General features: G+C 38.6%; 1 protein-coding gene across 1 annotated transcript in view; it reads left to right on the top strand.

The window, feature by feature from the left end:
- Positions 1 to 12,401, top strand: part of LOC126336213 (EGFR adapter protein-like) — a 683,614-nt gene extending 671,213 nt beyond the window's left edge. Inside the window, exon 6 of the mRNA XM_049999719.1 lies at positions 10,187 to 12,401. Coding sequence (XP_049855676.1) covers positions 10,187 to 10,384 — 198 coding nt within the window. The 3' untranslated portion in view covers positions 10,385 to 12,401. The remainder of the gene's footprint in view (positions 1 to 10,186) is intronic.
- The last annotated feature ends 14,957 nt before the right edge of the window (positions 12,402 to 27,358 follow it).

Here is a 27,358-nt window from a genome sequence, read left to right as displayed (position 1 = left end):
TTTACGCACAAACTTCTCGCCACTGTCGAAACACTGCGCCCTATGACTCGCTTCTGCAAGAAGGCACCGTGCCCGGATGCCTAGAACCGTAACTGATGTTCCACTGCGATTTGTTGTATTATTTATGACCAACGGAATAAAGCAACGCAACCAACACATCAGAGGGACTGGATAACCAAGTGCCCAGAGCCCTTCCCTAGAGTTAATGAAGAGATTCTTATCCGTTTACCTTCAACACTTAAGGAATTCCAGCCACTAGGTGGTAGCACTTCTGATCCAACCACCCAAGGGGGACAAAAGTGTCGTGCCAGCACTGCTTGATGTAAGCACGAATTTGCCCCCCTCCCCCCCTCACTGCCCCTCTCTCCTCGCCAGCCATTTTGCTGGGAGCAGGTAGGAGGGGTTTGCATCCTCTGCTCTCCGCACTCCCTCAAAATAGTCCTCCTCGTGAACAGGACGTACGTTACGTGCTTTTTACGGCGGCAGGAGCATTGTCGTGTCCTTTCGGCATTGGTCAATTAAGCAACAGGCGACCATGCTATTAGAAAGGTGTCAGAAGCTAGTAGTGTTACTCAGATCTTTAAGATGGGATCGGTGTCAGTGAAAGCTAAACAAGATGTTGAGATGGAGAACTGCGTTAAGAAGTCCAGCGGTTCTAAATTAATAATCATATAAGTAAAAACCAAGGAGAAGGAGAGAGTCCTAGACTTTCTAATTTACTGATTGAAAATTATGTGAATTAACGACCCATAGGAGACTGTAGTAAAAGTTGAAACTTGTACTGATGAAAGAATCAAGATCAGTTAAATGGTAAAGTCTCCGAAATAACAAATAATTAGTCTAGATTATGGAAGTGTGAGTGTGGAAGTCAAAGTTTGGAACATTCATTGCTGGGAACCAATAAACTAAGTTTATACTTTGTATTGGCATTTATAACAGAACCTGCTGATGTATAAATAGTATGTCCATTACCATTAACCACAGAGACTTCATGAACAATAGATAGACGGTTCATTTCAGTGTCGAACTTGATCGTTTCGTTGTACGTTGTCTCCCTTAAAAGTCAGGTTGTCCTAGAACTATACAGACAGTAATAAAACTGACTTTCGAAAGGGAGAGCTAACTTACTATCTCATATGAAGCAAAATAATGTGAGACTAATATGGATGTGTCAGCGCTACCCATTCGTCACCACAGTTGACACATATTACGTCATTCCATTCGTGATTCAATCATTGGCACTGCGCCCAGCGGAAACACCATCACATTGACACAACAGCGTAGAGTGTACCTGATTAAATTTGTTCAATAAGGGTCGCCCAATCATAGGAGAAGTTTTAGGAAGTGGGATTCATAAAAGTAGGCCAATTTCGCAATACCAAATTCTTATCCAAATTCAAAAACCGACATGAAATTTCACTACAATGTTGCTCTTAAAAACATCGAAAAACTATCATGAAAAATTAAGCTAATTAGATGGAACTTGGACTGAAATCGTTAAGAAGACTGGAAGAACAAAACCAGAATTCTTCATCGGGTCAGCTTACATTTTAAAAGTAGCGAGGGAAATTACCTAATAAACTCCGCATCCAAGATGCACTAAGAACGCAGTAAACGTGAGGTACTCAGAGTACGGGCTGTGAAATTCGAGAATAGAACTTCATGTTGTTAACAAACACAACATCTTTGAACTGCACAATCAGCACGGGACGAAAGCGCGGAATCGAGAAATATGAAGTTGAAAGCTCTCCCCTTTCACCCCAGGTATCGTTGGAGGGGCGACAGCATTCTTGTAGTTAATATGTCGATCGTGAATGTGGCTTGAAGTTTCTAATAGAGGAGTACGCTGCAGAAATTTCACTGGCATGGCGCACAGCTACCCATAAACAATTTACTGGGTTGGTACCAAGTAACTATCTTCTGCTCTATGAGGCCATTGACGGGCACAAATTCCCTTGAGATGGTACGAATTTTCTTACGTTGCCGCGGAATCGAAAAGGCGGGATTCTTATTGACATCCATGCTGAATAGATGCTTGTCTTAATTCAAGTGTCTATTTCTTGGGACTTTGGCTCGCTTTCTATCGCACAAAAGAATTTACGTCATGAAACTGCTACTTCAGAATTTGGCGAACGGGCCCTGGAAAACTCCCGTGACTAACACCCATTTCTTAAGGAAAGATTTTCTGCCACATTTCAACAGTGCACATAAGCTGTCCTGGAATCCTCTTCCGTATACGAGAGCCTTTCAACCGCCTCCAAACAGTTTGTACTTCCCACTTTTGTTACGGAAGAAATGTAACTTAACTAATAAAGAATCGAGAAAACGATATATACTTCATGTTTTACTTGATTGGGAAGTAGCGTTTCCGGTCACGAAAACTGACAACGGCCTGGAAGGTGGTGTGCTGACCACATGCTCCTCCATATCCATATCCAGTGACGTCTGTGTGCAAAGGATGACACGGCGGTCTGTCGGTACCGTAGGTCCTTCAAGGCTTGTTCAGAAGGAGTTTAGTTCAAATTTGCCACCTCAGAATAAAATTATTCATCTAGTAGCATCTCTTTCTTATGTAGGATATCTAATCTTCTTGTCACTTAGACGTGTAAATCTGGACATTTGTCTGGCTCCATACGCCAGATAAGTTCACCAGTATATACACTATATAGCAAAAAACTCATTCCTCCACAAAAAACAAAACATATCTGATTTTTTACTCTTTGCAATGTCCCCATGCTCTCCTGGCCTTAAGCACTTAACACACTTGAAAATTTTTAGTAAACGAGTCGAGCCTGGTTGTTTGACCAGAACTCTGATATAACTGCCGTGCATCTAGATGGTTTGATTTCAATAAATGTTGACACATAGGTCCAAAATGCCATCTGCCCTTTCATCGTCTTTTTCCAACTAGATTAAAACGTTCACTTGTAACCATTGGGCGTTTCAGCCTCTTTTAATACATTCTGTCGGTCATTCTACTGGCTGATCACCTGCTTCTGGGCCAGCCAGACACGTAAAGCGCCCCCTTTCTTGCACCCACATAGTTCACTTTACGAGAAATCAACCTTACATGTTTAGGTAGTTGTGACGTGTGGGATGATTTCTCTCTTTTCTTATGCTGGGGAATGTCACAACACGCAGACCTCTGCGGTCGGCAGTCTCCCAGAGTCATCCCACTCTACCAACCACCTAATCCAGTTCCTTTGGTCGTTTCTGTTCGACCACATGGCACTTAAATAAGAGACAAAAGGTGATGTGGGTATAAAATTTTTATTTTTATTTTTTATGGAAAATTTTCTGTCGGAGATTACTCTTTAATTTGTTGTATGATTCGTTGATTTTGGATAAGTGTAAGTATTTTTAATTTATTTTGAAATTATTTACTGCAAAGGAATTTATACAGGTTTAAAGAACGCTTGCTCAGTTACAAGATATCTCGGAAAATAAAGAACAAACCGCCTTCAGTCACAAGTTGCATTTATTTATTGCATTATGCAACTTGTGACTGAAGGCGGTTTGTTCTTTATTTTACGAAAGTAAAACAGTCGCGGACGAAACACTGGTAAACAATGGATAAAATTAAGGTATCTCGGAAAATGTTTTCTTTAGAAGGAAGTGATTTATGTTGATTTCTGGTAAAAATCATGCAGCACAGTTTGGCTACCTTGGTTGCTGTTATATCACATCCTGTTCGTGATATAATGCATGATATTATCCACATTCTGTAAGGCTCATTACTCACTGAGTCGTGTTTCTCTCTTTAATATGACTCCACCAAAGTAAATGTTTAAGAATGGAAGAAATAAGGGAAATGGATTCTACACAACATGTCCTGTTGGAAGTAAACATCTAGGTAATGAAGTGGTGATTTCTGAAAAACGGTTTTTGCAAAATGTCTGCCATTATCTCAGAAACCACGTAAGGTAAGACTCTGAATTTTTTTTCTCTTATTGTCAGCGGTATTATCGTTAGATGGATCGATAGTATTAGAGGCAGCTACTCCGTTTGATCGCATTTTTTTTAATTACATAAATTTTTAAGAACTTCATTAAGACTTTTTATCTCGATTCCTAACAACGATACTCGATACTAGATCAGTGAATGTATAAGATCTGACTCTGTATCGTGGCGAAGTTCCTTTTTATTACCATGGATAATTTATGAGAAAACTGGATATACAGGGTGAAACAAAAACGTACGCCACAAACTGCACGACACATTCATCGCAAATAGACGAAAGAATTATGTTATATAAACATGGTTCTGAAAATATTTTGTTTCCAAGTTTTTGTCCAACTCATTAAAAACACACGAATAGAACGCACCAGCATACCACACGCAACTATTTTTCACACGAAAATACCTGCCATGGGTATTGATACATACATCAATGCTCCAGACAGTCATGTGATCAACATTCAGTGTTGCAGCTACATATTTTGTTCTTACACTAGGGTTATCGTCAACTCCCGCTGCGATGTTTTGCAATTTTGTGGTACGGTCCTGTGGGACCAGACTGGTGAGGCCATCGGTCTCTAGGCGTACACAATACTTAGTCTAACTTAACCTACGCTAAGGACAACACACACACCCATGCCCGAGGGAGGAGCCGCGCGAACCGTGGCAATGTCCCCCCTGACCACGCGGGTACCTGGCGTGGCCCCATATCGATGTCATCGTCCTTCTTGGTGTCACCCGGTTGCGAGGATCCGGCTTAATTGCCTCATGTTTCTTAAGTCGAGTATCAATGGCTTCTGACATTTTCCTGTCGGTAGATTTTCGTCCTGGGAATCTCTTCCGGTAGAAACGTTGAGCGCGAGCGCCTTCGCTGTCAGCTAATCCATCAAATGGGCATCAGCTATTATTGCATTTGTGTACACTGTCGTTGCACGAGCCAGATTTGTGATTAACTCTTCGTAGTAACACGTGTGCTTGCAACGATCGTACTGCTCGCTGGAACAGTTGATGTTGCCTTAAAAAAAAAAAAAAAAGTAATGTCGTATGCTGCGTGGCAATAGGGACATGTAAAACAAAACACTGGCGGTGCACAACGCAACCATACGTTACCAAGAGTGCATGTCCTCCATGATTCCAGTGTTCTACATCTACATCTACATTTATACTCTACAAGCCACCCAACGGTGTGTTGCGGAGGGAACTTTACGTACCACTGTCATTACCTCTCTTTTCTGTTCCCGTCCCGTATGGTACGCGGGAAGAACGACTGCCGGAAAGCCTCCGTGCGCACTCGAATCTCTCTAATTTTACATTCGTGATCTCCTCGGGAGGTATAAGTAGGGGGAAGCAGTATGTTCGATACCTCATCCAGAAACGCACCCTCTCGAAACCTGGACAGAAAGGTACACCACGATGCAGAGCGCCTCTCTTGCAGAGTCTGCCACTTGAGTTTGCTAAACATCTCAAAAGCTATCACGCTTACCAAATAACCCTGTGACGAATCGCGCCGCTCTTCTCTGTATCTTCTCTATCTCCTCCGTCAACCCAACCTGGTACGGATCCCACACTGATTAACAATACTCAAATATAGATCGAACGAGTGTTTTGTAGGCCACCTCCTTTCCTAAGGACTCTCCCAATGAATCTCAACCTGGAACCCACCTTACCAACAATTAATTTTATATGATCATTCCACTTCAAATCGTTCCGTACACATACTCCCAGATATTTTACAGAAGTAACTGCTACCAATGTTTGTTCCGCTATCATATAGTCGTACAATAAAGGATTCTTCTTTTAAAGTATTCGCACCAAGTGCCTATCCGCTGCAGATCTTCCTGCATTTCGCTACAATTTTCTAATGCTCCAACTTCTCTGTATACTACGGATTCATCCGCGAAAAGCATTCCGACACTATCTACTAGGTCATTTATATATATTGTGAAAGGCAATTGAACCATAACACTCCCATGTGGCACGCCAGAGGTTACTTTAACATCTGTAGATGTCTCTCCATTGAGAAGAACATGCTGTGTTCCGTTTGCTAAAAACTCTTCAATCCAGCCACACAGCTGGTCTGATATTCCGTAGGCACTTACTTTTTTTATCAGGCGACAGTGCGGAACTGTATCGAACGCCTTCAGGAAGTCAAGAAAAATGGCATCTACCTGGGAGCCTGTATCTAATATTTTCTGGGTCTCGTGAACAAATAAAGCGAGTTGGGTCTCACACGATCGCTGTTTCCGGAATCCATGTTGATTCCTACAGAGTAGATTCTGGGTTTCCAGAAATGACATGATACGCGAGGAAAAAACATGCTCTAAAATTTTACAACGGATCGATGTCAGAGATATAGGCCTATAGTTTCGCGCATCTGCTCGACGACTCTTCTTGAAAACTGGAACTACCTGTGCTCTTTTCCAATCATTTGGAACCTTCCGTTCCTCTAGAGACTTGCGGCACACGGCTGTTAGAAGGGAGGGCAAGTTCTTTCGCATACTCTGTGTAGAATCGAATTGGTATCCCGTCAGGTCCAGTGGCCTTTCCTTTATTGAGTGATATCAGTTGCTATTCTATTCCTTGGACACTTATTTCGATATCAGCCATTTTTTCGTTCGTGCGAGGATTTAGAGAAGGAACTGAAGTGGAATCTTCCTCTGTGAAACAGCTTTGGAAAAAGGTGATTAGTATTTCAGCTTTACGCTTGTCATCCTCTGTGCGCTGTTCTGTTATTGTGTGTTTCTCACGATCGATGAGTTGGAGATAATGTGTTGTAACATATAATCAAAGCGTATCCTGACCCATGTTCATAAAAGATAATTTTTTGGTCCACTTTGTGAGGAATGTATCATGTAATTTGCGCCGTACATTTTCCTTATGCCATGTAAGTATAACAAACTTAACATTATCAGGATAAGGCATTGATACTGCCCTTAAACACTGCTTCATCCATTGTTTGCCTTATTGTATTGGGCACATAACACGTCACCTCTTCTTGCTAACCAAATTATTCTGTTTCTACCGTCTGTTGTGTTGTGAATGCAACACAGTTTATTTGTAAAACACCCAAATGTAGAGTTACAAGTCCGAAGTCATAAACCGCTGCTGCGAAACCCTTGTCTCCTGCAGTATATTTGTCTCTTCTTGAGCCGTAGGGATACCAAGAACTTATGTCAACTCAAAAAAGTTGTCTTGTTCCATCAATCCCTGCGTGACGCAAAGCTCTGCAGGCACAGAAGACATTTACGTGCTCACTTCTCGTTATCTGCAGCGTGCAGCGGGCTGTCTGAGTGATTACCAACTCCTCTCGCAGATTCCCACTACCGCACATGTAATTACTTGCGCAGGTGGTAATTTGCAGCGCTTTGTAAGTGTCGCAGTGCAGAAAATTGTACTTCTCGAAGTGTTGAACAATGAGCTTCTCGACTAGCTTCTGAAGCTGCTCTCTTTCCCCAATAATTTCTGTGCTCATACTTTCCTGGTACCACAAAGTATGTCTCTTTATTTTAAGTAAATTGTTAGCGGCAGTTTGTTACACGTCTGATTCAGCGAACAGCAGCTTCTTTTTAAAATCTGCACATAGACGGAAGTTTCGTTCCCAGTTGTTAGAAATCAGTCGGCAAGGAGTCTGTAATTATCACCTTTTAATCGACTTAATGTACTTTTAATAGCAGCAGCTTGTTATATTAATAAATGGTTTTTCCGTCCAACCTTGACAGAAGTTTGCGATAACGGTAAAAAGAAACAATATTTTGATGTTCTGCGACCATTTTTATTGTATCATGAAGTGCTTTCGGCTTTCTGCTCCATATCAGATGGCAGCTAACTGTCGCAACAACATTTACATTTTAATATGAATAAATAGAAGTAACTCACGGAACATCAAATACCTCGTCGTGTCCTATAATAATTTATTTGCGACAGAGCCGGAAAGTGCTTAAGAGGTAAACGAAAAGGTCGTTAAGAAAACGTCTCGTTTCGTAAATGATTATATCTTATGGCACTGTTAAAGTTACTCTCTTGACGTAAACGCTGGAAGCTCTGACCAAAAGAGTAATGAGTACAGAGATGAAGGCGCCAAAGGGGGAGGGGGGGGGGGGGGGTGAGGCATGATACAAATCACGGGAAGATGTTTCTACGTCTGTTCCACTGATCAGCCGAAACGTTATGACCACTCTCCACTCTGCGTTGGATGCTGCATGGTGGCGTTCCTGGCACGTGACGTGGTAGCACAAGTATGTAAGCGGAGCAGACACCGGTGGGGGATCACCTTAGCAAAGATATGAGCTGCAGATGGGGAAATCCATTGAGATAAGCGACTTTGACAAAGGGCAGAGTGATATCCTGCAGAGCCTGTAAACGAGTATCTTCAAAACGGCGAAGCTGGTCGGATGTTCATGTACTACTGTCGTGAGCATCTACAGGAAGAGGTAGAAAGACAGTGAAACTACCAGTAGACGCTGAGAAGCTGGGCGTCCACGACTCTTCACAGAACGTGGTATTCCAAGGCTTGTCTGCAGTGTAAAGTAGGACAGATGGTGATCTGCGGCATCTCTGCCGGAAGAGCACAATGCTGATACGCGCACAAGTGTTTCGGAACACAACGTTCACAGAACACTGTTGAACATGGAAAGCCGCAGCAGACCATCCCTACGTGTTCACATGCTGACCCAAGAGTGTCAGTTGCGATTGCAGTTGGCACAGGACCATCGGGATTCGACCCTCGATCAATGGAAACGTGTGGGCTCTTCGGGTGAATCACATTTTCCCTACCCTTGGTCGTTGGCCGTCTCCACAAACGCCGTCATCGAGTTCAACGGCGGCTCCAAACGTGCAGCGCGCCATGGACGCAGGCTGGTGTGAGCAGCGGTATGCTATAAAAGACTTTCTCCTGCGCTTGCATGGGACTTGTGGTAGTAATCGAAGACGCGCTAACAGCTGCGAAGCACCTGCATACCTTCATTCTTGATGTCGTATCTCGCAGCCAGAACCGTGCTACAATCGTTCGAGGAGCGTTACATTGAACTGACGTTGACGTCTCGGCTACCAAGTTCGTCTGGTGTAAATCCTGTGGAACCCATGTGGGTTGGTATCGGGTGCCATCACCACATTCGCAAATCAGCGGCCCGTTATGTACTCTAATTACATGCCATGTGCGTAGAAATATGTGCCGCATGCCTCTGCAAATTTACCACCAAACTGTCGGATCCCTTATATGCAGAAGCAATGATGTATTTCGTTCCAAAGACGGACAAACAATCTATTAAGCAGGTGGTGACAGTGTTTTGGCTCATCAGTCTATATTGAATAGAGTACAAATGCAGAGAAATTAGACCAGTTACCTTTCAGATAAACATTTCTGGAAGGTGATTATCGGCAGCCGACAAGTAATGTATAAAATGCACGTTTGACCACCAGTCGCTTTTATTTTAAACCTAAACATCGACCGGTTTGACTCGAAACTGTTATGATCACTGTATTTAAAAAAATGATTACTCAATTTATTATTCATTCAAGATTTCTAGTATATAAGTTACTGCTCTTTTCAACTTATTTACTGCTCATTTAAATGTCTTTAAATCTGTCTCGAACTAGTAAACTTCATTACTATATTAATACTTAAGTTATCTTTCGTCTTCGTTAGACCTTCGCTATTCATTTACTGGTTCATTAACAAAACATTTCTTTACCACCATTCTAATATAGCTATTTCTGCAAATAATTATTATTAACACAATTTTTAATTTTCATTTCGGGACACTCGGATTGCACAACGTTCGGAAAGGACCCTGTCTAGGTTAGTTGTGAGGATAATTAAATGATGGAAAAGTTCTGGTAAAATTTAGGTTATTATTGCACCAAACAAACACAGTTCACTCTCTGATCCATACCAATACAGTACTAAAAGTTTCAACCAGCTAGTATCGATGCGGCGATTGGCGGGCGGCAAGATGGCGATGCACAGAGCACACATACAACTACAGTTATGGCTCTGTATGAAAAACGTATACTTTTGATCATATAGTGTATCTATAACTGAGATGTCAGCACTCTTTCTATCAACTACCAATTAAGATAAACCCTTCAGTATCATCCAAGACCTGAAGATGGCGCACTGAAGCGCCGATACACAAAAATAAAATCATTTCATTGTCTTACACTGTTTATTTTTGTTAAGGGAATTTCGTAGTGTTAGAAACTGCAACCGTATGTTTTCTTTCATTTGCAGGGCTTCACGAAAGAGTTCTCAAGCCTGACCGCGCTGATCACGCACCACTCTGTGATGCCGGAGCTTCTGCCCGTTCCGCTGTCGCTCAGTCGCTACAACCCCAGCTTCCCCAAGTCTGACTCCAAGGATAGTGATTCCGACCCCGACTACAACACGCTCGCCGATTTCCGCAAGATGATGGCCGACCTGAACGTCTGAAAGGATAGTGAATTAGCAGATGTCGCTTCTTCCGAGAGATGGAGAGTGATGCTGAGTGTCAAAAACTCTGGTGTCTGCGGGGACACACTTCAGCGGATAGTCAAATAACAAAAACGTCTGCTCTCCACTCTAACACATATCTTTATTGTCGTTGGAAGGAAGCCTTTGTACCAATTTTCAGCTATACTGAAGGAAGATGGTAGTATATATTTTGATAAATACTTACCTTGATCACCATATAGTAATAAATAAGGTAATAGCATGTTGCTTGGAAATTAATTGTGCCTTACTACAGAAATATGGGACAGTTATGTTTTCCACAAACATGAAAAATTCTTTGAATGTAACAGTTTTTTGCTTGCTCCTAACAGCAAGACACCATAATGTGAAGCTTTCTCCCAGAGTGGTATGTTTTCTTCATCAGTAACAGGTAGTTATATCTGTGCTTCCCATATATCAGATATGAGTAGAGCACTGAATGTGTGACTCGTCGATTTTTTTGCTCGCATTCTAATTTTTGCTAAGTGGAAGCGATTTTTTCACTCATCTGGTCCCTTAGTTGTTTTCGTAACTAAAATGTGGAGTTTTCATCAGTGAATATGAACATCTTTAGTCTGATGGTTACTCTCACAGCCTGTAAAACTCACTGCTTCATAACCTCTGTCCATTATTCCGTGTATATAAGGCAACCAATGCACCATATGATGCAGTTAACTCTGTGAAACTTGCAAAGAAAATTATTGTCCTCATTAACTGTATGGAGTTTAAGAAAACAATCATATGATGAGGAATTCTGCTTGCTCATTACAATTCTTTGAACGTATTTGTCACCTCTTAAAAGTTTTGTATCAAAGCTTTTTGTTATGAGTACCAAATACCACTATTCACCAGTGCCTGCTGGCAGTACATTAAGAACTCATGCTGCACCTAAAAGGCACTACTAAGGACGATGCTACTTATATCCATTTGAGTGGACTGTAGGACATGTTTTGGTATATATCTGTGGCAGGTTTTGGGGTGTAATCCATTTGACTTTGTGGAATGTACCTTAGTAGGTCAATCTCTGCTGCTTTGAGACAGTGTGATGGTGAACTAGTCTATCTATAGTCGTGTGCAGAATGCTATGTCAAACATGGTGTTTGATAGTGATTTTTATGGTCTGTAAAAGAGTACATCTACAAACATGTACTGCCATGTATACTAAGTGCACCTCAATAAAAGTGTGCATTTATTTAGAGTTCTTTTGAAGAAAAATGCATATGGAATAATATTTGGAACTGGAACAGTTTCCAAGATCATGGCTGAAGATTATAATCTTATAGTAAACATGTAACACTTAATGAAACATGCATCTTGTTCACAGTTTCAACACGTGTGTAAGATGTACTTCACAGTGTGCTGTGTGAACATCTTAACAGTTGTATCTTTTAGAAAAATCAAACAATCATTTTGGCTTAGTCTTATCAAGACCAGAAGTTTCACAAATGCTATTTGAAGAAAGAAAAACTATTTCCTTGTGTTAAATGAATGTTGCTTTTTTTCCATGTACATCACATGAACTAGTCCATGCCTGATTTTTGTTTCTTCTTACTGAAAAAAATTGCTAATTCAAGAGCAAGGCTCATGTTCTCCATTTCCTGAACAGGTTTTGTACCTTGGTTAGTTTCCAGGCTACAATAAAGTTCTTCAGTAAATATTGGAGTCAACTTTGGATAGTTGATAAGAAGATGAGAACCAAAGAAAACATGAAGCTAACCATACACAACTGATAAAAATACTTACAAAATTCCTATATATTTTTGGAATTCGTATTTTTATGATCATGTTATATATAGTGGGAGAAACAAAAGTTAATGGCAACATAGATGTTAAATCTGTGATGTAAAGTGATATTATGTATTCATGAGTGAACTAATGTACTGTATTTTATTTATATTTCAGAGCTTATAATTCATCAAAAGTGTTGAAACTAATGTTCAGGGTTGTGTAAAAATAAACAGATTTAACATTACACTAAATCTGTAGTTAAAACAATTATTACCATATCCCAGAATTTTTCTATTTAAGTACTGACTGAGAAGGAATGCCACAAAATGTTCTTCCTCTGTTAACACTGGTTCATAGATTCATCAAAACATTATATCCATTTTAAGAAGCTGTTATAAATTAAACTAGTATTGGATGGAAAAAAAATGAAATACTGATTTCCAAATACAGAATCTTGATTTTATCACTGAATAGATATATGAAACCCAGGTTCTTAAATCTTCCTATCTCGACAGAATATAATAGATGCATATGTAACATACTAATTAAACAAGGAAATTCACATAAGTCAGGAATTACTACAGAGCTATAGCACAAAGATCAACGATTTATTTAATTTATTAAAACTATACATGATATCAATCATGGAGTGTTGACTGTAACTAAAGCATCAAGAGAAACACATTATCCACACAGAAATTCTATGTAAGAGTTTGGATTACAGCACATAATGCTGACATTAAAATTTTGTTTCGTAGCCTCAATAATAATATTACTATAATGGTACATTACTTGTAATTACAAGAGAGGAGTATACAATTGTAAAACAAATGAATAGGTTATCAGTGAATCCTGTGATATGGTGGCCATACTTGAAGACCTTTTTGCCATTAAAACAAGCATTTTATCACTTCACACTCGCTTTTTATATTTCTGTGGCAACGTGTGTTTCATGCATAGGGAGAGAGCATGGTTTGGAAAATATTTTAGTCCATCAATTGAAAAATTCACATGTAGCTGTTTCATAAGTCTCTTATCAGGTGGATGACAATTTTTATGTTGTATGGTTAGAGAGAGGACATAATTACCAAATTCATGAATTTCTTATCCTATATAATGTCAGGCACTCAAATTTCACAGACAGCAGGGAAGGAAATTTGTTACCTTATAATTATGTAACGTGAAAATTTGTAAATGTGAGAGTGCTATTTTACAGCATATAATGCACAGATTATTAGATATATTTAAAAATATTAAAAATGGCATACCATCCAAGTGTTTTGAAGAATATATGAGCTAAGACAGTGTTAAGTCGAACTGAATCATTAAAATAACATGGTCTATAAACTGTGCAAGAATTAATGTCAGTCAACCACATCAATAATCATAATAAAGAATAATATAATTTATTTCCATTTATAAGTTAATTATAGGGACACAACACTAAAATACAAAGAAAATAAGAAACAAATCACACAGGAAATGGAACAGTTTTCACATTTTGTGGGAGCCACCCTATTTGAACAAAAATAAAATAAGGCTGAAAACAAAGCGATGTATTTGTGTTGTATAAAATGTTAGTGAGTCATTTTTGAAAAATCATTGTCAAAGGAAATGTCATGTTGAAGTAAGTATTGGTGATACATTGCTGAAATTATTCTGTTGCATTTTACAGATTCAATTACTTCGTTCACCAGATATCCTGTGGCTTTGCTATTCACTCCATCAGGGAGTTGCTAGTAATTAATATTTTGATAAAGGTAGGACATCCTCAACGGCAATTTCTCTGGCTGCTGTGAGATGTTGTAATTTCAGTTCAGCACATTATTGGAGCCTATACCACAGGCCAACAGCATTGAGAAAACTTTTTGTAATGGGTGGTGTGCAGTTAGTTTTGGGTTATTCAGCCATCTGCTAAAATACTGACCTCATTAGTAAAACCATAGAAGGACTCACTGCTCAATGGCTGTTGGGGTTTTTCATTCGTTTATAATGTTCTGAGACTAGTGAGTGGATAAATGCTAGTTTTTATTAATCACATAGTCTAATTTTTGCCACGTGGATGCCACTCTTCCTTGTGACAGTGATTTAAGAAAGGAAAGCAGGTGGTTATTTTTTCTTTTCATTTCTATTGTTGCTCAGTTACATGGGCATTTAGTGTGCTATTGGTGGCTCATTTTATTGTTTCCATCACAGAAACATCCCACCTTTACAACCAGATCTTTGGCTGAACTGATGATACGTGGATAATTATTAATCTGTATTATTTGTATTGGTATGGCCAAATGATATTAACAGTGGTACATTTTGTAGAATATCTTATTCTTATGATTCAGTTCATCTTGGAACTTATAAGCTGTATACAAATAATTATATTCAACTACTCTCATGTCTTTTATAAAGCTGGGAACTGTCTTCCTAATTCTTGTTTCCCACTAGTTTACAAATGATGTCTGAATCCTGTTGACTTTTTATGTTAAAAAATTTACAAAACTTCTGCAAATTGCATCCATAAGACTTTTCATTATCTACAGCATATTACAACGCGTATTTTTCTAAAAATCTCTTAAAATTAAACAACACCAAAATACTGAACACAGGTTATGTATCAGAAATGATAATCACAGGTACAGAAACAAACTGATTTAAATGAGAAAAAATTAAATACCCTCCACTTGAATAATGAATTATCTGTTATAAAATTTGTCACACTTGGCCTCTCAAATGTAACACAATGAAATTATTCAGAACATCAAAGATCACCTTAGAAATTTTAATTCCACGGGAGATTAAATAATTTTACATGAAGATTTTGTCAATTAATACTGTGCATTAACAACTCCAAATCAAAATAGAAACACTGTACACTTCCAAAATATTTCCGTTACCTGGGAGTGAGTGTTTATATACTTATACATGGCTACACATTGTCATAAATTACAGGGTCTTTCAAGTACGGAGGATCACCTTTTGAAAATCACTACTTATGGAAGTGTAGTACAACACCTTTTCCTTCTCTCTAGTTCATCTACATCTACATTGATACCCTGCAAATCACCGTGTTTGGGAGAGAGTAACTTTTACAGAACTCCGTCTCATAAAGCAACAAGGCTATCTTGTTTAGGTAGCAACCATTAAAGATATTTCTTAAAGGCCTATAATCTGTTTGCAGCTTTTATTGCATACTGTTTTCTATTCCAGCTACAGGATTATTCTTAGCTTTATAATTTTGATGCCTAGACTGATTCATGGCAGCACAACATCTGCACTTAAAAAATTAGATTATTGATTTTTATTTTTGTGTATGAAAACTAATTTATTATTTTTACAATACTTTAATATATTTGAATTTTTGAATGAGGTCTTCCTTTCTCAGACAGCCATTTTTTACTGCATACAATCTTGGAGGAGAAAGCTAATGTGATCTGTCACACCCTTTTTAAACACCAAGATAACATTACATTTGAACCCTATATTAACCATTAGGAAAGAGCTTCCCATTTCATTAGAGGACTGTGCAGAGAAGGTTAAGGAAAATGTGAGGTGTGCATAAGTTTAAATAGACCAAAGAATGTGGAAGGTACTGTTAGACAATGTGCGATGTGCAAGGTATTGTTAGATCTTATGACATAGGGTGGATCATTAACTTTATTTTGAATTTGGAAAGGAGTGCAATTACTGTGAGATTTTGAGAAAGATCTTTAAAAAGCCTCTGTGACACAGAAAATAATTTCGAAAATGTGGCTCTATTCTGTAGTGCTACAAAGAGGACTATGTTGAGGGTATGTATTTCTGCCATGGTGTTCAAGTAAACTGTTAAAAGTGAAGACAAAAAAGAGTGCAGAGATGAGTAGACAGAGGAAATGGAGAATATGTCAGTCTCTATACAAATCTGCAAACAGTAATGATAGATATTTACAACAGATAAAAACAAAGACAACAAAACCATTACAGAAAAATTTTCGTCATGAATTTCATCCAGCATTAGCTCTTGCATGATAATCTTGGAGCTATAGAATCTACATAATCAAGAATTTCGAACACTAGTGACTCTATGAGTTCCTCTTTAAGTCCAAGAGGAAATAGTTTTTCATGTTTTAACTACTGAAACAGTGCAAATACAGGTACTACACACACACACACACACACACACACACACACACACACACACACACACACACATTATATATAAGTGACAGATTTTGTAGTGATTGGTTTTTTTTAATGACATATTTCAGTATAACCATCATCAGACAATCACAGTGTATCTAAATACATCATTAAACAAATGAGTCACCATGGTATCTGTAACTCCTGTACGTTTCTTGCAGTGCCCATATTAGCACTTGTCTAATTAGGGTACCTAGGAAGCTGTTTTCACGAATAGCTAGGCAACAATTCAAGGAAATCTTATTAATGGATTTTATGACAGTAAACCAAGCTGACAATACTTGCAGTATTTTCAACAATGGGTCACAAAAAATGCTGACATGCAGATAATCACTATCCTTTGATTTATATGATTTCCAAGCAAGCAAATAGTATAGTTCACAAGTCATAACTAAAGAGTTAGTACGACAGCTCATCCACTCGTGAGACCGTGGCTAGCATGAATCAGTGCTTACATTCACTTTGTGTAGGGGTGCAGTCATAGTCAATGTACTATTGGCTGACCTCCTCTCTCAGCCATCTCTGCTGTTACGTTCCAGGCCAGTATAGTGGTGCTTGATGTTACACTGGAACAGTTTCCATGATTAAAATATTCTGAATGAGGACACACCTCTTACTTAACTTTGTATCACCGTTAACATTTTCATATACCTGTGGTGCATTGAGTGGCACTAATATCTTTTTGACCACAGTTGTATATTCAGTCCTGTCTAAGTGATACTCCAGTATTTTCTCCAAGTCTATTGGTTAAGAATGAAATTTTATTTATGTATCATTTATATTAGGAGAGAACGTGGCTATCTGAACTGATTGGTTGAGACATATATTGTGAGCAACTAAAGTGTTTTTCATTCTTGGTTAATCAAGCTACAAACCCATATTATATGCCCTCTGACATAAGGAATTTTATTCAGTAGGAAGTTTCATAAAGTTACGAATTTAAGTAGAGGACTTCTGTTTTGACTATACATATTATTTCTTTAAAAGGAAACACTGTATTCGTTAAATTCTCTTGTTTTGTTATTTTATGAAAAGAGCTACTCCTTTCTGAGATGACTTAACAGTCCTTTATTAATTTCTCAATATCTTAAACTCATTATTTCTGTTTTGGGTTAAGTGCTTACTGCTATGACTGCTCCTACTACAGTAGTCTGTATTTTGCCAACTTCATACTGTTGATACAAACATAGTATGTTTCACTTTCATAAATACACAATTCGTTTGCAGTATTCACACAGTTAATCCTTCTTTCTCTTCGCTAACCAGAATTTGTACTGATATAAAATTATATATGAAAGTATCAGGTGCATGATTTTCTTCAGCCCTGTATGTATGATATTTCTGAACTAGGGAAAAATTTTTATATTTGCCCCCCCCCCCCACTCCTGCATTTCAAATAGGATGCAAAAAAACTAAATATTCTGTTTTTCAAAAATATGTTCATTTTACACTTCTGAAGAGTTTCATGTATAAACATATATGTTTGAAGAAATGTTAAGACATATTTGGGTGTAAACATGGCAAAGTGCAGTGCCACACCTCTACTCACAACATTGTTCTGTCACATTTTTCTCTGTGGAATTCAAACTTGTATATTTTATAATGGAAGCTGTCAGACCTATAGTCAAGGACAGTGGATATTAAAATGTCCTGTGGTGCCTCTCCTACTCCCAGTTGTTCAGCTTGACATCCTACCCCCCTGAAAAGAGCACACAATTAATACTGGGTGGAATAATTTGTGATCAGGAGAATGAGAACTGTTCAGAAAATTTGCACTCTTTATTGCCTATTAGCTAATAGCTTTCTCTTTTGTATGATATAAAATTAAATATAGGAAACATAAAACCAGTAAAGTCAAAAACAATCAAGGCAGTGCACATTTAATCAATCCTTAGATCTCAGCATTTTTTCTCCCTAATCTTGCTACATCTTTAAGTGGCATGCTTTCCTTTCTGTAAAAGATTCTACTATCTCATCAAAGTACATCAAACAATTTGCTACATAAAAAATCCAAATATCATTGTCGAATACTGATAAGCTGTTAATATATTTTATATGTGATTTTTCAATTTGATTACATCTATTTTGTCACTCTCTGCTAGATAAAGTGAAATAGGCCTTTCTAATATTGCAGCAAGACTAATTTGGAATAAACGGCCAGTTTTTATCTAGCCCATGTACATAAATAACATGACAGAATATATTCATGAAGTACCAATATCAATCAGGCCTCTTTACAAGCAAAAAGTGTTATGCCAGGAAATTTTTTCTCATTTGTTATTTAAATTTGGAATCATCATATTTTTCCATATACTTTGTGTTATGTCCCCATTTTTTTCTCCTTCCTCATTCTAACAAATAATCTTGTCATCACTAATTCTTTAAATATTCCTGCCATTGTCAAAACTTTTTAACCAGTTAACTTCATTAATCCGGCCAGAATCACCATTTTACTTATCCCACTTTTATTCTCTGGCTATTCATTATTATGTGATCACACAACATGTTTTCTGTGTCATTCCAAGAAGAGAAATTAATTGGCTGCTACCTGGGAACTGTTCAACTGGCCCATACTAGTGTAGTGTCATGGCACAAATTTTCTATCAAAATTTCATTTTCTTGGGTACACTGAGAAGATGTTATCTTACCTGTTATTCTTGTTAGTCTTTTATTTCCACTCTCATAGTCTGAATGTATGGTTTTTGATAATAAGAATGACAACCCTTATCATCCACATACCCAATCAACCACATAAAAAACAGCTATTGGTATTCACCCATTCAGATTTATTCAGCTCAGCTCATATAGCTCCATCCCCTTTTGTCTGTTTGAAAGTTCTTTATTTCTTGATGCGAAGGGGATTATCCTGGTAGAGACATCACATACGCTATGCACACTTTAAAAATCAGATTATGATTCATTTTGAAATTAATTAAAATGTATTCAAAAATGTTGAAAAGTCAACACAGATGTGTTTCAAAATCATATGAATAATAGATAGACCAATGTGCACTGGATGCTAGGCGCTTTGTGAAACAAACCTTTCCTTCAAGAATAAGAATTTGGTGCCCCCTGAAATTGCTGCCCAGGGCAGATACAACTGTTTGGTCCCCCCTCCCCTCCAGATCTGTGCTACATCTGTCTCTGCCTCTGTTCTTATGATATGACTCAGTGCCCCACATTTAAAGTATCTCTTCTCAACAGTAACATTCAGATATTGCTGAAGCTGAATAATAAACTGTATACAAGAAACTTTTGTTGCCAGTTATATCCCTAAATCTACATGATTTTGTAGTGCTTCTTGTAATAGATACTGATTAATAAAGATTTCAGTTATGGTAGTTGTACCTCTCCAGAATCATATACTGCTTATCTTTACGTTTTTATTCCTTTTTTGATTAACTGCAGCACATCAGTTAGAAATTGGTACCATGGCATCTATGTGCAAGCTTGTAATCATCAAACTTTAATTTATTAGGGCCTTACCAAAGCTTTTATAATAGGCTCACACTACAGGAAGATGCTTGTAATATCCAGTTTGAATTTCAGTTACCCTGAAAACTGCTTGTCAACCCCATAAACCATATTTACAGCTGTGAAACTGTACACATCTAAACAGATGTGAAATAATTTACAGTGTACAATAATTTACAATGCAGAGTAAAATTAAATGGCCATCATCAAAGCCAACCAACGTACAATCAGCGTATGTGGAAAGAGTATAACAACAGTCAGCAAATCTGCAAATGTTCCGTAAATTTTGTAATAGGAACTACAGTCAGATCATTCTGAGATTTATAAGCAGTAATATATTCTTTCTATATCCCTTCCATTGTATAGGACAAAACCAAAGCGTGGGCTTGAGCAGTAAAAACTATATTTCATGGTACACTTTTCAGAATATAAAGATATACTGTAGGTTTTTGGTGTCTCACTTGATACACTAAAAGTTTTATATTTACAGTAAAAATGAGTAACTTTGTGACACTTTTAAGCAGTTTTAATGTAAACTTACAAAAATATGAACTGCGACATTTAATTTCCACGTTTACAGAATTCTGTAAGCTGTATCCCTTAATTTTGACAGCAATAAAGTTTTTATGTGGAAGGAAATGTTTGGAATTTGGAATTATTTGTGAGAAAGTTGCCTCCAGCTGAGGACAACATTGTATGGAAAGTAAAGTTTAATGTGCTGACTTACTGTTTCTTAGTGACACAAAGTTGTAACTTTGTTACAAATCTACCTTTTTCTATAAATTTTGTTTTATCCATAAGTCAAAAAATATCTGTTGCTATTTTTCCTAATTTTGCAAATTTATTTCTCAAATTTTCTTAAAAATCATGTCATTTTAGGCCAACCTATGTAGAAAGAAAATAAGAATGAAAAAGACACCTAAGTAGGATTAAGCAGTCTGATTAAACAAAATTGTGACACTTATTTACATATCTGTTCAGTGGAACTGTGTGAAAGAAAACATATAACAACACATTTATCACACAATTACTTAAGTAAAGTAATTATATCAAATTGTTGCATGCTTGCTTACAAGTTCAATGGTATCATAAAAAAACAAAGTCATTGTATTAATACAATATTCTGAGCAGGTGTTCTCAAAATTTGGAAAAAAATTCTATTGTGGAAGAAGCTTGATCTATTTACTAAACCATTTACAAATGCCTGTATTTTCATTACGAAGACTTCATATGCTGCCACAAAGTTATCGCTATCAGCTATGGATATGAGCGTTTTCACTTTTCAATAGCTCAAGAAAATTTTACCAAAATTTAAATTTCATGTAGAGTGATCTGCACATATAACTCATTTTATCAACAAACCTTCAGCTCTTCAAAGTCAACAGCAGTAGAAGTAAGTTTCCAGGAAATTTGCAAACATTTTTTTGCACCTATAATCAAACCAACCTTCTCTGTGTCCAATTCAAGCATAATGCACATACTTACAGCATCCACTACTAATGGTAGTACAATGTGAAAAACCTTGCTGCAGAGCAATCTTTGCAATGTTAGTTACAGTATTTAAGAATAAAAAGCTAGAACATTCTGTTCTCACAAAGTTGTACCCCAGAGGCAAAGATGCCCGTTTATATGGTATTTGCTACTAATGAATGGACTAATTAATAATTTTGGTTATCAGTATGGTGATAGATCAGTAGGATCAATATTATTGCATGAGTTCGAATTATTCTCTGGTAAAAGAAACTATCTGCTATGCTCCTAATAGTGTTATGAGGAAACAACTATCTTAAAATTGGTGAGCTCTTTTCTTTTTCACCAATCACTTCCCAGGTCTTAGCACATGTTAATTCATGCAGTTCAGCTTGTCACTGTAGTCCCAGCAGAAAAATTATCGGTATGCTAACCGAGTGCAGCACTGGTAGGAGGAAACACTAAATTATTGCCTACAATGACTTCTGAGGTCTGGATCAAGATAGTGAAAGTTACAATTACATTTTGTTTGTATTGTTCTGTCTGAGGATTTGTTTCCTTCAGTGGTTTGTTATAGTATGAAATGTACAATGGAAGAGTTTGACTTTAAATTATAATTCCCTTTCAAAGAAACCCAGAGAATCCAATGGGTACATTTCTCCTCATTACAAGTAAGAATGTTTGTTTCTATCTGGAGTGGGTTTGTTGTGGTTGTGGTTTTCAGTCCTGAGACTGGTTTGATGCAGCTCTCCATGCTACTGTAACCTGTGCAAGCTTCTTCATCTCCCAGTACTTACAGCAACCTACATCCTTCTGAATCTGCTTAGTGTATTCATCTCTTGGTCTCCCTCTACGATTTTTACCCTCCACACTGCCTTCCAATGCTAAATTTGTGATCCCCCGATGCCTCAGAACATGTCCTACCAACCAGTCCCTTCTTCTTGTCAAGTTTTGCCACAAACTCCTCTTCTCCCCAATGATATTCAGTACCTCCTCATTAGTTATGTGATCTACCCATCTAATCTTCAGCAATCTTCTGTAGCACCACATTTTGAAAGCTTCTATTCTCTTCTTGTCCAAACTATTTATATCTTTGGTTTTCTCTTTCTAGCTTGGTTTGCATTTCCTCCAGCGGTCCTCTTTTGTGCTTATAAGTAATATCTCCTTGGATAATAAATGTAAATAATTATGTTCAATGTTCTGTACATTCTGTTGCCTTTGTGGATTAAATGTTCAGTTAGTTTATGGTTCCTTGAATTGCACTTACTTTGGTAAACAGTTTTTTGGTATGGCTTATCATTTTTGTTTGTCAAATACATTTTTCATATTCTGGCACAAACGCCTGTGGTTCTGGTCCACCTGGTCCACCTCATCTCAGGGCCACAGAGTTTCTTTGAAGTGGTTGGAGACGCTTGGTGTGAGTGGAACACATTTTTCGCCAGATGTTACTCCATATATAGCCATGTGCTTTTGAGAGCTTAATTTTTGTTCAGGGCTTACATACCTGCTTGTGAATATGGTATCGAATTTTTTGTGGTGATTTATATCTTAGAAAGGTGCTGAGAATGTTGCTAGTTCATTTAAATTGTATATGAAGTTATTAGATTCTACAGATCCACATCACATATTGTCTTGGTATTGGAAGTTGTGTGTGAACAACCCTTTATTTTCTTGTGAGTAGGGTGACTACTGGTTATGTTGGATTTAGTGTTGTTTTATTTTATTCTGTTTTTCCTAGTGTTTTATTGCAAATTAGAGCATGTAATTTTCTGTCTTGTTGAAAGCTGTCTAAGACCAACTGAGTAGGACAACTTTACATTTCTGAATATTTGTTGTGGAAGCTAACTGAACTAGAAACATTACATTGAAGTTGTGGTATATCACATTGATCGAGTCTACCTGTGGGTGCAGTGACCAAAGTGTGTAGCAGACCATAGTTATTTTTGCCTGGGGGTGCTAATATTTACACTGTGCAACACTGGTTAATCTTTGCTGCTGTGTGATTTGGGATAGTGAGATGTGGTGGAGTTGAGTAGATTATGTGCTATGGTAGAGATAACTGCAAAAACCATTGTTGTAGCTCATCCATCTTCAGTTTCTGTGAATTTATGAAATGCAGTTGTAATTAGTACCCAGAAGGAAAAGCAGATGTAAAGAGAAATATACACGAAACACTGTAGTGCAGGAAAATATATTCACAATGAGTTCAAACTATAGAATATGTTTTGTAAACATGATATTGAATAACACTTAAAGCTCATATGTTCAGAGTTCTGTTTTCTCTATACGAGTTATGGATAGAAGTGAATTGGGTACAAGAATCCAAACCTGCAAACCATACATGCTCAAACTTTTATTAAATTATCGTTGAATGAAAAGAAAGTAAAAATATACTTAACTTGAAGAAATATGGTCCCATGTATCCAGACAACATGGGAAAACTAATATTGTACTGAAATATTCACTGCATAATGCATGAATGACAGAATTCTTCAGGTTTTAGCTGAAGAGACTCTGATGCTGTGAGTGAGAATTGCTGCGCAGAATATACGGACGAGTGTACAGATGTCCGACAATTTAAAGGAAGAATATTTTTCTCTACAGATTTGTTATTTATTTTCGTGGGAAAAGTGTCAGATAAAAAATCAACAATATTTACAGAACGAACTTAACCATTTTATCATAAGATATTCAAAGCCTAATATAGGCAGTTTTCAGAGGTTCTTTCTCTTCTGCAACAACTGGCAAATGACGGCTAAACTCAAATGCAAAGATTAAACTCAGTCACGGATTTATTAGTGCTTTTCTCACGTTAATTTCCCCATTGCCCATTGCCCTAACCGCCGTCTGCTTCACGTCTGCTGTGCAGCGAGCTACCTTAATTTAAGTATTAACTGTATTTTTCTAACTTGTCACTTCTTCTTCTGCGTGTTTTTGCTTTTAGGAAGCTTTAATAGTCGAGTGCTATTAAGTGTTCCATAGATTTCGTGTTTGTTTTGAATACAGTCAGAGAGAGTCCCTTTAGTCAACCATAGTGCCAGTAGTGTCAGTGTCGCCCTAACCGCCGTCTGCTTCACGTCTGCTGTGCAGCGAGCTACCTTAATTTAAGTATTAACTGTATTTTTCTAACTTGTCACTTCTTCTTCTGCGTGTTTTTGCTTTTAGGAAGCTTTAATAGTCGAGTGCTATTAAGTGTTCCATAGATTTCGTGTTTGTTTTGAATACAGTCAGAGAGAGTCCCTTTAGTCAACCATAGTGCCAGTAGTGTCAGTGTCGCCCTAACCGCCGTCTGCTTCACGTCTGCTGTGCAGCGAGCTACCTTAATTTAAGTATTAACTGTATTTTTCTAACTTGTCACTTCTTCTTCTGCGTGTTTTTGCTTTTAGGAAGCTTTAATAGTCGAGTGCTATTAAGTGTTCCATAGATTTCGTGTTTGTTTTGAATACAGTCAGAGAGAGTCCCTTTAGTCAACCATAGTGCCAGTAGTGTCAGTGTCGCCCTAACCGCCGTCTGCTTCACGTCTGCTGTGCAGCGAGCTACCTTAATTTAAGTATTAACTGTATTTTTCTAACTTGTCACTTCTTCTTCTGCGTGTTTTTGCTTTTAGGAAGCTTTAATAGTCGAGTGCTATTAAGTGTTCCATAGATTTCGTGTTTGTTTTGAATACAGTCAGAGAGTCCCTTTAGTCAGCCATAGTGCCAGTAGTGTCAGTGTCGCCCTAACCGCCGTCTGCTTCACGTCTGCTGGGCAGCGAGCTACCTTAATTTAAGTATTAACTGTATTTTTCTTACTTGTCACTTCTTCTTCTGCGTGTTTTTGCTTTTAGGAAGCTTTAATAGTCGAGTGCTATTAAGTGTTCCATAGATTTCGTGTTTGTTTTGAATACAGTCAGAGAGTCCCTTTAGTCAGCCATAGTGCTAGTAGTGCTAGTGTTTGTTTTGAATACAGTCCAGAGACAGGTAGTGCTATTTTCCTTGTTTTCTACAAGGAGTGGTTAGCAATCACACTTTAGTCAATAATCAACCGCCTTTAGTGAATTAGCAGTCTATTTAAAAGTTTATTCACACTCTATAGTAAATTGACTTCTTAGGATGGATAGGATGTGTGGCTGCTGTGTACGGACGCAGGAGGAGCTGGCCACTCTTCGCGAACAGCTGAGCGTGTTGATGGCCGCGGTCAGCCGTCTTCAGGCTGCTGCCTCGGAGTGTAGCGGCAGTGGGGAGTCTGGTGCGTCGCAAGGTACACCCCAGGTGTTACATGCTTCACCCACTGTCCCTGCTGTCGAGACATCTTCGCGGGTACCGGGCGCGGTTGAGCCACCCTCTCCCCAAGGGGAGTGGCGGGTTCAGCGGCGTTCGCGGCGCACGAGGCGGAGGGTCAATGTGGAGGCTGGCCGTGTGGCATCGCCCGCTCTGCCTGTGAGTGGACATGTGGCAGCTCCTTCAGCAAGGTCCGAGCAGGCACATGGGGGGAGGGGTTTATTAGTTATTGGGAGCTCCAACGTTAGGCGGGTGATGGAGCCCCTTAGGGAAATAGCGGAAAGGTCGGGGAAGAAGGCCAGTGTTCACTCTGTCTGCTTGCCGGGGGGTCTCATCCGAGATGTGGAGGAGGCCCTACCGGCGGCGATAGAGAGCACTGGGTGCACACGACTGCAAATTGTTGCTCATGTCGGCACCAATGACTCCTGCCGTCTGGGTTCAGAGGTCATCCTCAGTTCGTACAGGCGGCTGGCGGAGTTGGTGAAGGCGGAAAGCCTCGCTCGCGGGGTGGAATCAGAGCTAACTATTTGTAGTATCGTTCCCAGAACCGATCGCGGTCCTCTGGTTTGGAGCCGAGTGGAAGGCTTAAACCAGAGGCTCAGACGATTCTGCGGAGAGCTGGGGTGCAAATTTCTCGACCTCCGCTATCGGGTGGAGAAATGTAGGGTCCCCCTGAATAGGTCAGGCGTGCACTACACGCCGGAAGCGGCTACGAGGGTAGCGGAGTACGTGTGGAGTGCACATGGGTTTTTTTTAGGTTAGAGAATTCCCTCCCTAGGCCCGACAAGACGCCTCCTGAGACGCGGCAAGGCAGTAGGCAAAATGCAACAAGGAATAACAATATTAATGTGCTTATAGTAAACTGCAGGAGCGTCTATAGAAAGGTCCCAGAACTGCTCTCATTAATAAACGGTCACAACGCCCATATAGTACTAGGAACAGAAAGTTGGCTGAAACCAGACGTAAACAGTAATGAAATGCTAAACTCGGATTGGAATGTATACCGCAGAGATAGGCTGGACAGTGAAGGGGGAGGCGTGTTTATAGCGATAAGAAGTGCAATAGTATCGAAGGAAATTGACGGAGATTCGAATTGTGAAATGATTTGGGTGAAGGTCACGGTTAAAGCAGGCTCAGACATGGTAATTGGATGTCTCTATAGGCCCCCGGGCTCAGCAGCTGTTGTGGCTCAGCACCTGAAGAATAATTTGGAAAATATTTCGAGTAGATTTCCCCACCATGTTATAGTTCTGGGTGGAGATTTTAATTTGCCAGATATAGACTGGGAGACTCAGACGTTCATAACGGGTGGCAGGGACAAAGAATCTAGTGAAATATTTTTAAGTGCTTTATCTGAAAACTACCTTGAGCAGTTAAATAGAAAACCGACTCGTGGCGATAACATATTAGACCTTCTGGTGACAAACAGACCCGAACTATTTGAATCAGTTAATGCAGAACAGGGAATCAGCGATCATAAAGCGGTTACTGCATCGATGATTTCAGCCGTAAATAAAAATATTAAAAAAGGTAGGAAGATTTTTCTGTTTAGCAAAAGTGACAAAAAGCAGATTTCAGAGTACTTGGTGGCTCAACACAAAAGTTTTGTCTCAAGTACAGACAGTGTTGAGGATCAGTGGACAAAGTTCAAAACCATGGTACAATATGCGTTAGATGAGTATGTGCCAAGCAGGATCGTAAGAGATGGGAAAGAGCCACCGTGGTACAACAACCGAGTTAGAAAACTGCTGCGGAAGCAAAGGGAATTTCACAGCAAACATAAACATAGCCAAAGCCTTGCAGACAAACAAAAATTACGCGAAGCGAAATGCAG

The sequence above is a fragment of the Schistocerca gregaria genome, chromosome 1, assembly GCF_023897955.1.
Source record: "Schistocerca gregaria isolate iqSchGreg1 chromosome 1, iqSchGreg1.2, whole genome shotgun sequence".
Classification (NCBI taxonomy): domain Eukaryota; kingdom Metazoa; phylum Arthropoda; class Insecta; order Orthoptera; family Acrididae; genus Schistocerca; species Schistocerca gregaria.
This window is presented reverse-complemented; position numbering and strand designations above follow the sequence as displayed.